The sequence below is a fragment of the Panthera onca genome, chromosome A2, assembly GCF_046562875.1.
Source record: "Panthera onca isolate mPanOnc1 chromosome A2, mPanOnc1 haplotype 2, whole genome shotgun sequence".
Classification (NCBI taxonomy): Eukaryota; Metazoa; Chordata; class Mammalia; order Carnivora; family Felidae; genus Panthera; species Panthera onca.
In genome coordinates, this window is record NC_138340.1 from 155,953,981 (window position 1) to 155,970,008 (window position 16,028).

The window sequence follows — 16,028 nt, forward strand, 5'->3', positions numbered from 1 at the left end:
ACAGCAACCTCTTACTTGACATGTCTCCAGAGGCAAGGGAAACAATAGCAAAAATGAATTATTGGGACCTCATTAAGATAAAACGCTTCTGCACAGTGAAGGAGAAAATCAGCAAAATTAAAAGGCAACTGACAGAACGGGAGAAGATTATTTGCAAATGACGTATCACATAAAGGGTTAGTATCCAAGAATCTATAAAGTACTTATCAAACTCAACACCCGAAAAACAAATAATCCAGTTAAGAAATGGGCATAAGACATGAATAGATACTTTTCCAAAGAAGACATCCAGATGGCTAACAGACATATGAAAAGATGCTCAACATCATTCATCATCAGAAAAAGACAAATCAAGACCACAATGAGACACCACCACATCTGTCAGAATGACTAAAATTAACAACTCAAGCAACAACGGATGTTGGAGTGGATGCAGAGAAAGGGGTCCCCTCTTGCTCTTTTGGTGGTAATGCAAACTGGTACAGCCACTCTAGAAAACAGTATGAAGGTTCCAAAAAAAAGTAAAAATAGAACTACCCTATCGCCTAGCAGTTGCACTACTAGGTGTTTATCCAAAGGATAAAAAAATGCTGATTTGAAGGGACACATGCACCCCAATGTTTATAGCAGTGCTATCTACAATAGCCAAATTATGGAAAGAGCCCAAATGCCCATCGACTATGAATGGATAAAGAAGACGTTATATATATATATATATATATATATATTATATTTGTATTTATGGAATATTACTCGGCAATCAAAAAGAATGAAATTTTGCCTTTTACAACAACACGGATGGAACTAGAATGTCTTATGCTAAGTGAAATAAGTCAGTCAGAGAAAGATAAATATAATATAATGTCACTAGTATGTGGAATTTAAGAAACAAAACAGATGTCCTTGTGCTTTAATGAAATCACCTTTATGTACCAAACAACAACCACAACCACAACCACAATAACAACTACAAAAACAGAGATGACGCAAACCATAAGAGACTTCTAAATACAGAGAACAAACTGAGGGTTGCTGGAGGGGTGTTGGGTGGGGGGAATGGGCGAAATGGGTGATAGGTATTAAGGAAGGCACTTGTTGGGATGAGCACTGGGTATTACATGTGTGATGAATCACTAAATTCTACTCCTGAAACCATTATTACACTATACATTAACTAACTTGGATTTAAATAAAAATAAAAATAAGATAAATAAAATCTTGTTTCAAAATAAAGATTTTAGGAGAACTTCTTTGTAAAAAGAAAAAAAAAGCAAATGAACTTTGTAATAGACACTAAAGAAAATCTAAATAAATTAAGATACATATCAAGTTCAAGGATAAAAGATTTAACATCATATGTAAATTATCCCAAAATTTATCTATAGATTCAATACTATAACAATCAAGATTGTTTTCATGGAAGTTTGTAAAGGTTTTCATGGAAATTGGTAAACCAATTCTGAACATTATTGGGAAGTGTAAATGGCCAAGGATATTCAGAATTTTCAGTATTGAATGAACAAGCAGGGGGTGGGATTTCCCCTGACAGATATCAAAATTTATTCTGAAGCTGTAGTAATGAAGACAGTATGAACCTAAAGAATAGACAAATCAATCACTGTAATGAAATAACATTCCAAGAGAGACCCATATTATATGAATCATTGGTATGACAAAAATGAGGAAAGGAAGAACATTACATGGAGCTGGAAAAAAGGTATCCATATGGCAAAAAGTAAAATTGAATCTTATATCACACTATACACTAAAATCAATTCAGGATGGATCAAATTCATAGGTCAACACTTAAGCTTTAAACCCTTTGGAAGAAAATGTTGGTGAATATCTTTCAGATTTTGGCATAGAGAAAGGGGCTCTTAAACATTATACAAAAAGAGATGATATAAAAAAAAGATAGATATACTAGACTTTATTAAAACTAGGAACTTGTACTCATCAGAAGATACCTTAGAGGAGGTGAAATGGCAAGTGACAAACTGGGGAAGAAATTCTCAATTAACATAACAAATGAAGTATTATATAAAGAACTTCTAAAAATCATTTTTAAAAGTGCAAACATTGGCTATTCGGGGCCTTTTGTGGTTCCATATGATTTTTAGAATTGCTTGTTCTAGTTTCGAGAAGAATGCTGGTGCAATTTTGATTGGGATTGCATTGAATGTGTAGATAGCTTGGGATAGTATTGACATTTTGACAATATTTATTCTTCCAATCCATGAGCAGGGAATGTCTTTCCATTTCTTTATATCTTCTTCAATTACCTTCATAAGCTTTCTTAAAAACTGAGAACAAACTGAGGGTTGATGGGGGGTGGGAGGGAGGGGAGGGTGGGTGATGGGTATGGAGGAGGGCACCTTTTGGGATGAGCACTGGGTGTTGTATGGAAACCAATTTGACAATAAATTTCATATACTGAAAAAAAAATAAAAGTGCAAACAACTCAGTACAAAAATAGGCAAATATTACAAATACACATTTTATGGAAAAGGAAATTCTCTCTATATCTATGTATATCCATATCTATATCTACCTTCAATAAACCTATAAAGAAATACTCAACCACCTTAGTTGGGGCAGAGACTGCTAAGTGATCATCAAACATTTCTTCTTTTTATTCACACAGCTAAAATAAAAATTCCTCTCTTTCTGCAGATAAGAGTGGTCATGTGAATGAGTTCTAGCCAATGGTATGTGAGTAGAAGTGATGTACACAACTTCCAAATCTAGTCCCAAAGACTTCTTCATGCATATTCTTCTCTCTCTTTCACATACATCCTTGAGGCCCTATGTTGAAGATAGAAAACATTCTACCAACATAGGTTCCTAAATGATCCTGTGGAGCAGAGTCTGTGCCTTCAGTAGTCATCATACATGACTATACATTAATGAGAAATAAGCTTTTATTGTGATCAGCCACTGAGCATTTGTAGTTTGCAATAGCATCTGGCACTACTCTAAATAATACATTAATAATTAGGGAAAACAGATTAAGACCATTGAAAATTGATATAATCTCTTTGGAAACTATTCTGCATTATCTTTTTTTTTAAATTTTTTTTAAAGTTTATTTATTTTTGAGACAGGGAGAGACAGCATGAATGGGGGAGGGTCACAGAGAGAGGGAGACACAGAATCTGAAACAGGCTCTAGACTGAGCTGTCAGCACAGAGCCCGACGTGGGGCTCGAACTCACGGACCGCGAGATCATGACCTGAGCCAAAGTCAGATGCTTAACCGACTGAGCCACCCTGGCACCCCTATTCTGCATTATCTTAAAAAATTCAGAATTTGCATACCCTATAACCCAACGCATCTCTCTTCAGAATATACTCAAGAGAAACTCTTGTATATGAACACCAGAAGAATGTTCATGGTAGCCCTGTTCACATTAGCAAAAACCTGTCAGCAATCCAACTGCACACCACTGGAACAGTCATGGTTTACGTAGTCACACAATGGAATATTATATAGTAGTCAAAATTAATAAACCTCAACGATATGAATGAATCATTTACCATGAAATGAAAAAAAAAAAGCTTTAAATGATCCCTTACATCATAATACCTTTCCCCCCCCCCAAATTTTTAACGTTTATTTATTTCTGAGAGACAGAGCATGAGCAGGAGAGGGGCAGAGAGAGTGCCCCTACACGGGGCTCGAATCCATGAACCGTGAGATCATGACCTGAGCTAAAGTTGGATGCTCAACTGACTGAACCACCCAGTTGCCCCCATAATACCTTTTTATAAAGCTAAAAAGAGTACATAAAAATAAGATGAAGACGAATTTTTAAAAATTTAAGTGGTGAACACAGGAATCAGAATGATCATTGCCTGTGTTGTGAGGACACAGGAGGGTGGAATAGAAGACCACAGAGGTCTATAAACTATTATAAGGATTCTAGTTTTCATGTTGGGTACTTTCATGGGCATTCTTACATATATATGATATATATGTGTGTGTTATTATATATATTATATATGGGGGATATATTATATATATAATGTATATAACTATATATATGTATATAATGTATATATATATAATGTGTATATATATATTATATATATATATAATATATATAATACATATATATAATGTATATAACTATGGACTATCTTATGAATAAAGGATTTTGATTAATTCAGTCTTTGTACCTGAAATTGAGCAAGATTGTGGCTTGAGAGCCACAAGTATTCAAGTATTCATACCTCTGCTACCTCAAACAATGAGGGGATCATGAGGCCCTTGCAGGAGTTATAGTCTCTATGAGAGGGTATGGTAAAAGTGGAGGGTAAGACTTTTGCTGCATTAATACTCAGCCTGTGCTGAAGGAGACCCAGGAAGTGAAGCAGGACTATTCAGAAGGCACAGGTCACCAAAGGATATGGCTTCTGAGGATGGGATTTGGCAACAGCAGGGAAAATAGGTAAAGGTTACCCATACCTGATGTTTTCAGTCATGAACAGTACTGATCTGTCAATATCCGAGGGCAGGGTTCAGTGACTTTGGTCATTGGACCATTAGCTCACACAGACAAGATGGGTGATTTGAATGGTAAGTCAGAGTCATGGAAAGTATGTTTTTGACAATTATAGAATTTTTGAAGCACCTGACTTAGGCATATTTTTATTCCCATATTTTAAATGAATAAACAGAAAATCTGAGAAATTAAGTGGCTTTTCTACATTCAGCTTTTAGCAAACTGAAGAGCCACTTTGATAAAGATCTCAACTTCAAATCTTCCACAGAGTGCTTCCCCCATTGTTTATTGCCACGAGGGACATAGTGGGAGTTTTGTTTAATATACACAAGAATTTTGTGATGGGGGTATTACTGCCTCATTTTATAGATAAAGAAATTAAGGGACAGAAAGAGTAAGAAATCTGTAAAAATTCACATTGTATATTGGAAGCAAAGTAAAAAACTCTAATCCAGTGGCTTAGTAAATTTCTATTGCTTGAAAAAAACCCATACACTGCTGCCCAATAAGGTCACATTTACCTACCCTCTTAAGGATCCGGCAGCCCCTGCACCCCCAGGAATGAATTTAAAACAAAGTGTTCATATTCCCCATGTGCTCCCTACCCCCACCCCCACCCCCACCTTAGCCCGCTGGGCTTCTTTTAGAACCTTCACAGAAGTATGTCCTCATCTTGGGTGAAATTTGGGCTGTCTGCTAGGGAAATTACTAGATGTCTACATTTCCTGACTATAGACATCTGAAGTTTGTTATGTCACAAAACAGGAAGTGTGGCAACAACTTTCCCTTCTCAAAACAGAAGGGCTGCAGTTTCCTTTCTATTATCTGGATCCTGGGGATTACTTTTGGTGTAGAATTCTGTTTATTTCTTTATCTACCATAGACTCAGCCTCTCCCCTCTCCTCAACTGCAGTATTTATTCTTTGCTAACACCACAAAAGAACTTGTGTCTTCACAGAATACTGATATAATTCTAACATCCCCTCCATCCCAACACATATTATTGCTGGTAACTTCCTTTAGGCAAGTTCTAACACTTATGTATTATCTCATTTTTTAAAACTATAGGTGACCATGCAAATTGGACAAAAATTATGAATCATAGGAATATAGGACTAGAGCTTAGTAATAAAAAATAAAATGACAATTTTCTTTGACACATATCTGATGATATTCACAGTCATTGTGGTATGTTGTTACTAGACATAAATTGGTGAGCAGTTCACTTAGGTGACTATAATTTCCATTAGTTTTATAGTCTTCCCTTATGGCTTAATTCTTGTTACTCAGAACACACAGGCATCTCTTTTTTCCATTTACTGAGAAAGGTATGTAGTTAATTTTGTTGCGAGTGCAGAGAATAGCCAGGATGCTCCAAGACTTTTCTACCCTTTTCTTGCCTTTCTTCCAGTGTGGCCAAATGAGCTCTGTTTCCTCCTGGAAATGATTTCCATTTGTCTCTGGTGTTCCCTTACTACTACTATATGCCTACTTTTTGCCTACTCCCCATGCTTCCTTGAGCAGTCCTCCTCATTTTTACTCTTTGGTCAACTGGACCAGCTCTGAGTGGGTGTGATGCCAACATGGATAAGGCTGTGGCATCTTTGGGTCACTAAGCTGTACCTGCTCATAGAGTCTCTCTAAACTGCAGGCAGGAATATCTTCTGAACACTGGGGTCCAAGAGACTATTATAAATTCTTAAAATATACTAGAAAAAAACCATGATCAAGAATAAATATCTACTGAAATGGAGATTCAGCTCAAGACCAGGAAAATGTAAGCATGAGTATGTCTTCAGGGCTTTGTTGAAAAACATTGATCAGTTTGCTTGGTCATGTTAGCTGTCTGATTATTTTCAAAGGGGTTTTCTGGAAGATTCCTGCTCTGGCCAGACCTTTGTCCATTCCCATGAATAAGCCAAGCTTGGCTCCAGGAGCCCTTCCCCAGGCCTGGCCTCAATTCAGACTGAGGAGGACCTCTGCTATCCTATCTTGGGTAGGGGTGGGATGCATGTGAACATGGGTCTCTTGGGAACACAGGTGAAGTCAACAAGCTGAGTTTATCCCTCTTCTACCCTGGCTACTCTCTAAATCATGTTTTTGCCTGCTCAGTCTGCACTTTCTCTGTGGTGCTGGGTATGTGCTCTGAGGATAAAACAGACCTGGAAATAGGCCAAAATAAACCCTGTTGATCAGTCAGAAATGCTCAGTTCTATACAAACAGACCTCATCACTATATCAACTGAGTTGTCTATCTAAAAGTGACCCTGTCTCCTGGAGGTGACTGACATCCAGTCCTCCAAAGCAGAAGATCACTTCCAACACAGGCAAGGGCCTCTCATAGTAGAGAGATGGAGAAAGGGATCATTGATTAGATGTCTGGTACAGATCTAAAAAGAGTCACAGCTATGACACTCCTAGGAAGTGGAGTGTTGGGGGGAACTGCTGACTCAGAATGGGAAGTTTGTCTCTGTTATGTGTGTGCAAGTATATTTGTGGAGGGGCTGGAGCATTAGCCCCAAGGATTTGTCAGGGAGCTCTGCCAGTAACCCGTGGAAGACGGACACAGTAATTTGATGTTCTGTATTTCCTGTACCAATCCCAATCATAGTCTTTTTGCTTTCTCCACAAGTGTGTTTGTTATTCTTGTCAGAGGCCACAGACAATTGCAATCATTTCACCAGCTTCTCACAAATCCAGCGGAAGTTGATGTTACATGGTGCAGCATCGAATGTATTTGTTAGGCCTATGGTCACACAGTCGAAGTTCTGATGCTGATTGGTAATGCTAAATGGGAAAGGAAGTGTGGTTAAGGCCCATTGTTTCAGTCCTGCCTTTTGCCAATTCCAGTCCCCCTTCTCCTATCCCCAAATCTAGCCCTACGCTGGCCCTTTTCTGTGAGCCTTCTCACAGCCTTCTCCTGTGAGGTGGACTCACAGTCTTGGATTAAATCACTCTTGTGCGTGGTAGAAACATCTCATCTGTCTTTGTCTCCTAGAAATAATGTTTTAGTACTGTATGTGCTATGTTCACAGCAGGAGGATCGAGAGGTTGTTCTTCCTTTCCTAGGCACCAGCTGGCTTTAGGAGAAACTCTGTTGGCCTTTCCCCACCTCTTTTTCTGCCATTCAGCCCCTTTCAATCTGACTGGAAAGGGTCTGGTTTCATGGAAATGCCATGAGTTTTGGAGTCAAGTGGATGTGGCAGAGGCACAATTTAATCTACCCAGCTTGGTGATATTCAATACATTTTTAAGCCTCCCATCCTCAGTTCATCTGTCTGTTAAATGAGAATTAATAAAAGCTTTGTCTACAGCATCATTGTGAATACTGCAGGAAATGACATGAGTAAATGCTTAGCAAGTGCCTGGCATTTAGTAGACATTGAATGAATCTTCCTTGCCTTCCTTCTGTGAGAAGCCCAATTATAGGCTGGGGAACTGACTTGCTTTCTGTCTGACTCCACATCTTATGTATACCAGGAGTGTCACATTCTCCACCAACACTTATGTCCATGGAATGATACACAGGAGGTAGCTCTTGGGAATTGAAGTTCATAGCTTTAAGGTATAGACAGTTGCTAATAATAAACGTCCTTTACATAAAGAAGTCCCATCTGAGGAACCTGTAAAAACTTAGTAATAAAATGTAGTCTGTGAGTTAAAAGAGACTTATGAGATATATCAAACAAATGGTATGTATGTGCATTTGTTTGCATCTTGATTTGAACAGAAGAACTCATTGGATGAATACTCTTCTCTCTACTTAGAAATGTTTGACATTTTCCTTAATAAAAGTTTACCAAAAATGTGTCTCTGGGAATAGGTGCACTGGAAGAAAGGAGAGGAATAAAACAAAAAGCAAAGTCTCAGCTTTTGTGCTCTTCCAGGATAAACTCACTGAATCTCAGGTCTGGTCTCTTTAGGCAAACTAAGATCCTTAGAAAAACGTGAGATATTCACATACTTGCCATTGAATGGGGAGTTGTTGATCCAACGCCATGTTTTCTCTGTATCCTGGTATAAGCCAATAAAATACTTCTCAGCACCAATTATGTCCTGCAGAAATTTCTAGAAGTTAAAAAATAAACAGTTCAACAAAAAGGTTTATTTTTATTTTTTATTATTATTTAAAAAATTTTTTTTCTGCCATCTCCCTTGTGCCAAAAGGCCCTGATTATATCTGATTCTGGGAGCAGGAAGGCTGGTAAGGGACTCTGGGGCTGGCTGTAGCTGGCATCACCCTAAACCCTAGAGTAGTTTTCAGTATACACAGAGCATCAGGATCACCTGGAGGTCTTGTTAAAACACAGCTTGATGGCCTCCTGATTCCTGGGAGGTCTAGTTTAGGGGACCAAGAATTTACATTCCTACCAAATTCCCAGGTGATGCTGATGCTGCTTTCCAGGGACCACACTATGAAAATGAAGAGGAAGGGTACTATATGATCTAAAAAGGGACAATTTCAAATGATTCTTTTTTTACTTAGCATGCCTCTCTGTTTCACTGCCAGAAATTTTACATTCCAAATGAGGTTGGATCGAGTGAGTTTCTTGAATTCTTAGCAAGGCAATATAGTTGGGGAGATTTAAAACTGTGTTGAGAAATAATCAGTGAATTTTGAGTATTTGCTAAATTGACACCAATCTATGATATCTTAGTTTCTTTATTAAACTAATGAATCACAAATCACTCTAGCCAGAAGTCTGGGAGTCCCTGGGCTCTTTTCTGTACTCTTTATAAACCTCCTGTCGTAAGTGAATGGGTATCCAAGTTCACTTGGATATTTCTCTATCCCAGGGCTATTGGCTTTATTCCTCTTTTTCCAATATTCTCCTTCTCTGAAATGTCTCATTTCATTATTCTTTAAGATTAATTACTGTATTTACTTATTTAACAAAGATTTGAGTATCCAGTGAGCCATTGTATGAGGCCGGGACATGGAAACAAATTTGTTTCTCCTTAAAAAATTTATGATCTGAAACAAGGGTTGGCAAACTACGGCCAGTGGTCAAAATCCAGACTTTAGCCTGTTTTGTAAATAAGGTTTTAGTGGAACACATCCAGGCTCATTTTTTACATATCATCTATGGCTGCTTTGAGCTACCAGGGCAGCATTAAGCGGTTGTGATAGAGACCGTATGACCTAAAAATATAAAATATTTACTCTCTGACCACCTGACCATTTTTTAAGAAAAATTTGCTGACAAATGGTTTAAAATAAGGGTTCTTAACCCTTAACTCTCTTGCACTGATCCATGGATGGTTATGAAGGGGATTCATGAAGCTGTTGGAACTTTACTCAAAATATTATGCTTATGCAGTGTTTCTGGGAAGAGGTGTATAGCTTTCATCACCATTGTTAAAATTTCAGTGATCCCAACATGTTGAAGATCCACAGGTCTAATAAGAGAAGATAGATGAGTTAATAAGCATAGTGAGGTCTCCCAGGTGTAGAGCTAGGGAATAGGTACTAGGTATAGAACAGACAGAAAGGAGGAAGTGATCAATTCTACATGGATTTGGGGTCTTCTAGAAAGATGAAGTGATACTTGAGATGAATTCTGAAAAATAGCTGTTTTTCAGGAAAATGCTAGGGGAGGGTGTGGGATTTCCTGGAAAAGGGAGCATCCGATCACAGGTGGACTGCAGGGCGCCTGACTGTGGTTATGTAGGGGGAGAAGGGAGGCTGGTGGAGAGACAAGACTGGCAAGAAGGGAGGTGCTAGACTACACAAGGCTTTACATGTCATGCTAGGAAAACTGGACTTTAACCCACGTTAATTTGGAAAATGGCACAGACAGTTTAGAGTCTTAGAGATATTTTTGTGTGGGTTCTATGGAGGATAGGTAAGAAGGGGCAAAATCGGGGGTAAGGAGAGGAGTTGGAAGAATTCTGAAGAAATCCAGGTGAGAGATGAATAATTTTCTTTGGGGACAGAGAGGAAAAGAGTTGGTTAGCAACTAATTTAGGGGAGAAGAGAAGAGGTAAAGTCTCAGAAAACCATCAGCATTCATTCTTGGGTGACATGACTACTCACCAGTATTTGGATCACAAAAGGAGGAAGAGCATTTGAGGTAAAATATAATTTGGCTCAGTTTTGAACATGATGAGTTTGGGGTGCTTTTGAAAGATCAAAGTGGATTTTGATATACAGTCTGGTCTAGAGAAGACTGGCTAGGGATGCATACTTGAGATCACTAGCAAATTGTTAGCATGATGAGCTTTTTCTGCAGAATGCCAAGGATGACACTTGAGATGCACCAGAACTTGAGGGTTGAGTAGAGGAAGAGTCACTTTCCTCTACTCAACCCCCTTTTCCCCTCTCCTTTTCTCCTTTCTGCCCCACAGCTTACTCCTGGTTTTCTACTGTAAGGAATTTCCCCTTAGCCTCAGAGGATCTGTAGCATCCTGACCCCTGCTCTTTGTTGGACACCTGTCACCAAGATTCAGAGAGGGCCCTCTTATGAGTTCTCGTCAACCACAGGAGGACTTTATAGATGAGAGGTGAAAGATAGAGGGCAGAGAAGCAGCCGTGGAGTATGTAGCACATGCCTACCACTCAGCAGATGCTGGGATTTGAAGGAGAGGCAATGATCAAGAAGAAAACTTATGATCTAAAATTGATTACAGCATGGGTTTTAGAGTTAGAGAGAACTCAATTCAATCCTGTCCTGTCATTAGTGTGTGTACAACCTGGGTCAAATTATTTTTCTCTACCCTAGCTTCCTCATATACAAGATATGGGTAATGATACCCCCTCATAATCTTTATGAGGATAAAAAGAGGTAGTAAAATAAAGGTTTTTCCATTGTGTTTGCCATTTTTACTATCCTAACTGTATACCACTATCCCAGTTCTATGACTTGATTCTTTCATGCACATCAGCTCATTTGGTCATTCCCTGCACTTTAAATGTCCTGACCCATCCTGAGGACTGGACCAGTGCACTGCTAAGCTTCATGGGAGAGACGATACAGTGTGGATTTCCCTAGCTCAAATGACCTGAGGAATATACCCCACTGCTACTGTAGTCTCCCACCTTCTGATTCAGAGCAAGGAGCTTGGGCTCTCAGCCAGCCACCTCTCCATTTCTCACCTCCACCCTGCCCCTACTCTACCAAATCACCCCACCATCTCCACCTGCTGAGGCTACTGTAGCATGGGCTTTTTCCCAGTGCACTCACCAGTTTCTCTTGTGTGTTGACAATGGCCAAAGTGGATCCTTCTGTTTTGCAAAAGTCCCTGCTTTTGTTCCAAGACCTTTCAAAAGGGGACAACCAAAAGCATTCTCCTTGATGAAAATACCACCTTTTGGGGCAGACTAAAGAAATGCGACAAAAGAGAGTATAGGATTAGTGGTTTGGAGCATCAACCCTGGAATGGAGTCATAACATAGTAGGGCATGAATGTCTTTATAGCAGTTATATCTCTAGAAATCATCCTCAATCCAGGAAGAAATCCCATGCAGTCTAGTATTAGTTTCCCTGTGGACAACATGACAGGGATGAATTGGAAGGTCTTTATGGCCCTTTTGGGCAAAAAAGTTCCATAAGAAAGGAGGCAATGGGAAAAGTGTCTAAGAATTCAGCACTTAAGAACCTCATGTCGAGGGGAGATAATTGTCATGCACTTTACCTGTTCCATAGCTCTGTGTGGGAAGTAGGGTGACATTACTGCTCCCGAAAGTCAGTGGGACTGAAACAAAAAGAAATTCTGAAGGCAACTGCATCATGAATACAACACAGAGCAGGTATTGAGTCCCTGATTTGTCTCTGGACGGTGGCAAAGACGAGACACTCTTGGCCACCCCCTGCAAGAATTTTTCATTTTCTTTCTTTGAAGCTTCCAGCTAACTACTACTATTTTTTGTCATGCCCTGCACCCCACGTCCTATTTCATATCTTTGTGTGTGTGTGTGTGTGTGTGTGTGTGTGTGTGTGTGTGGCAGTAGGTGTGAAATGTTGAGAAAAAGAACAGGAGAAAGGAAGAGGAGTGGGTGAATTTAGTACCAGGAGGGAAATTTCTCACTCCTTTCTATATATACTTTTGACAGTGTTCCCCTCTCCCAGGCGCTGTTTGGAGCACTGCCCTCTGGGCTCCACAGAGCAGGTGCCGTTCATCCCATGTCTGATCTCCCAACACCCCCCCTCCCACCCCACTCCCCAGCCCTGTGAGCCCTCCTTCCGCAGGCATCTTTTGGCTCCCTCTTATGGGAACCTGTCAATTCTAAGAATTGAGGCTAACTGGAACTAGGTTCAAGACTGGGGGTACTGGCAGACACGGAGGCAGGTGAACATTCCAGAGATTTCCTACAAGCAGAGTCCGTTTATTTCTTTAAATATAAATAGGGGAACTGATAGGCCTCTAAGAAGCCTCATTTTCCCCGGTTGGCCAAACAGATACTGCAGTGGCTTCAGACGCTGGTCAAAACCTCTCCTCAGCTGCCCAGTTATTTGTCTTGTGTGGTTGAAGGCCAATTTAGTTTACCCAGACACCAAATCAGCAACTTAAATTATATTAATGAAACATACAAGTGAGCATTCACTTTTTATTTCCGTCCCCAGCTCAAAGGCTCTTTGTAATATAAAATAACCTGGTTTTCATGAGAAACTATTTTGGGATTATAGCTGCACAGAACTTTGTAAGTATTTCATGAATATTTCCTCCATTTAACTCACTGTTCTGGGAGCCTCAGCTGATATGAAGATGAACAAGAAATTATCTTTCTCTTAAAGATGTTTGTAGTAATAAATGTTTTAAGAGGAAGTGAGAGGGAGGTCCTTGGAAAAGCTTTAAGAGGAGTAGGTTTGATAGGGAAAGCCCTCATTTTTGCCCCTTCGCTTCTGGCATGGGGCTTTGTGCTTTATAGAGGACAGCTGACTGGTATCTCCTGTTCGCATTCTTCTGTTGGTCTAGCAGAGTGATCGGCACACAAAAAAATCCTGATTATAATCTTTGAGTTTTTTTGTGGGACATGTTTTTTTTTTTTTTATGGCCATTCCTGTAGGTGTACAACATGTCAGAGTTTATAAGGTACTTTCTCATTACATTATAGTAATTATATACAAATCATCCTCATACCCAGGAGGAAAACTGAGGATCAGAAATTTCAATCAGCTTAGTCTAGGTTTCCCATCGATAAAAGCAAGGAAGTTAATTAGATCCTTTTTCTTCTGGGAGTGCTGCACTTTCCCCCCTCACTTTGAGATATAAACATTGTGTAAGTTTAATTAGGTGTACAAGGTGATGATTTGATCCATGTATATATTACAAAGTTATTAACTACACAGTAAGGCTAGTTAACACCCCCATCACGTCACATAATCCCCCCCCCCCCCTTCTCTTTTTTGGTGGTGAGAATATTTAAGATCTAGTCTCTTAGCAACTTTCAAGTAGTGTGTAATACAGTCTTGTAAACTATAGTCATCATGCTATACATTAGATCCCCAGAATGTATTCTTCTTATAGCAATTAGAGTATCTTTATGGACCCTTCCTGCAAATGAATTTCTTGAGAAAGAAGGGCTGGAGAAAGGTCTGTAAGAAGTCAGCACACAAGAACCTGGAGGTGCAGAGGAGATACTTGTCATGCACATTACCTGTTCCATAGCTCTCTGTGGGAAGGAAGCTGACATTACTTCCGCCAAAAATCTGTGGGACTGCAAAGAAAATCAGTTGTTGGCTCAGTCCCAAAGGTGGCTACACGATGAATATAACAAACCAACATCACTGCGGGGGCTTCTGGGGTGCCATGATTGTTACTGTGTGATCAGAAGCTCTCTGACTCAGGTCAACAAAGATGTGTAGGTGGTTTTTTTTTTTTTTTTTGTAAATGTGTTTACTTATTCATATTCATATTTTATTCCTGCTCTCTTCTGTGATAGGAAATGCAGCTTCAGTTTGCGTCAGAGGGAAGACACCTTTTACTCAACTACCTCTTTCACTCATGTTTCCTTGTCATTCATGTTCCCTACCAGTTTCTGGGGCTGGAGAAGATTCTTGCTACAACTGCAGTGAAACCCTTTGCTATGGAGACTCTTCTCCTAAGCATCTGGATGGAAGTTTCTATGGACACAGGGGGAAATCTGTCCCCTAGTAAAATCCCATTACCTTATTATGCAGCTCTTACTTCAGCCTTGTCATTGGGTTGAACTGACACTGATTTTCAAGTTTGAGCAGCAATAAGAAGCACTGACAAGTATTTTACCTCAGTTTACCCAACTAACATTGTAGTGGCGAAAGCTTTGTGTGGTGTTCAACCGTCAGATAGTGGTCAGTTCTACATACCCAAGGCAGACCAAGGCACCTGGCCCATTGTCTGTGCTGGGAAGTGAGAAGAGTATTGTCAGTTGCCCCTACACTAGGTCCCTGCCCTCAACTGGAAAGACTTAGGCACGTAACCTTTATATTCAACTACACATTTTGGGAAAAGAGTCAAAGAACAAGACCGTATGAGGTTAGGGTAAGAGGTTGCTCAAATACTCACAATAAAGCAGGAAAAAGGTCATTCCAACCATTTTAAGCACCACTATGATAAGCCCAGAGATTATCATATACCAATTCATGATGAAGGAGATGAGAAGGCCTGTGGGGATTAGAACGCAGTACCACATTCAGAATCTGGGAACAAGGCTTCTTTCCAGCAGGACTTATGCCTCTTTTCCAGAGCACCCTTGGGGGGCTTGGAAGGCAGGCATGCCATTGACAGCTAGCTACAAGTATGAGATTTGACCCATGCCCAGAAGATGCATAGGATCTTGTACTGATGGAATGCTCCCTCTCCTTCACCCACACTTTAGCTCTAGACTTTATCCATGTCTATTTGTGGCCTCCTAAACTCTGTCTAATGAAATAAATCCTCTCCTGGACTCTTTGAGAACCTTTAGCTTTGAAATGACCCTGATCTCTGGGACCTACTCTGTGGTCTTGGCCATACAGACTACAGCTGTCAGAAGACCCAGTCTCTAAAATCCTATGCCAGGACTCTGACAGACAGGACAGGTGTCCCCGAAGGTCTTGGCATTGGGGAAGGGCCAACAATCTGTGCCGAGAGGACAGACAAACAGACTTACCTGCTCTCTCTTAGGAAGGTTGGCCTAGTTTGCAGATGGGGTCTTATGCTTGGTGTGGTGGGGAGAGGCACCTTCAGAGAATATGCTCCTTCTGTTCAAGCAGCGTCCTTCCTTCTTCACACAGTGTTTCTATCTTAGCAGCATCCCTGAGCAAACACTTCTTCCTGTTAAGTCTTCTTGGCAATGGGAGTGGGTGGGGCAAGGAGGAGAAGGGAGTTTTTAGACTCTGCAAGAGGAAGCTTCCTGCCAGAGGGGATCTAGTAAAGGGGAACATTTTTAGAGGACTTTGGAAAACAACCTTGACACAGACTCACCCTTTCTATGTGTCTGAATCTACCTGAAATACAGTAGGAAGGAAAGGTAGGAAAAGGTTAACAAATAGGGAATCTGGGTGAAGGATATCTGGAAATTATTTGTACTTTCCTTGCAACATTTCTTCATAGCTGAAATTAT

General features: G+C 40.0%; 1 protein-coding gene across 2 annotated transcripts; it reads right to left on the bottom strand.

Moving 5' to 3' along the window:
* Positions 1-4,156: 4,156 nt before the first annotated feature.
* CLEC5A (C-type lectin domain containing 5A) lies at positions 4,157-15,747 on the bottom strand. 2 transcript variants are annotated; one of them, XM_060633316.2, is made up of 7 exons: positions 15,576-15,747; positions 14,990-15,088; positions 14,103-14,162; positions 12,140-12,199; positions 11,689-11,825; positions 8,469-8,572; positions 4,157-7,291 (listed from the first exon to the last, which is right to left on the bottom strand). In XM_060633316.2, the coding sequence occupies exons 2-7, from the start codon at positions 15,066-15,068 to the stop codon at positions 7,177-7,179; spliced, it is 555 nt and encodes a 184-aa protein (XP_060489299.1). In that variant the 5' UTR covers positions 15,069-15,088; positions 15,576-15,747; the 3' UTR covers positions 4,157-7,176. The 2 variants fall into 2 exon arrangements, with proteins under 2 accessions (XP_060489299.1, XP_060489300.1); XM_060633317.2 differs by lacking the exon at positions 14,103-14,162.
* Between the last annotated feature and the right edge of the window lie 281 nt (positions 15,748-16,028).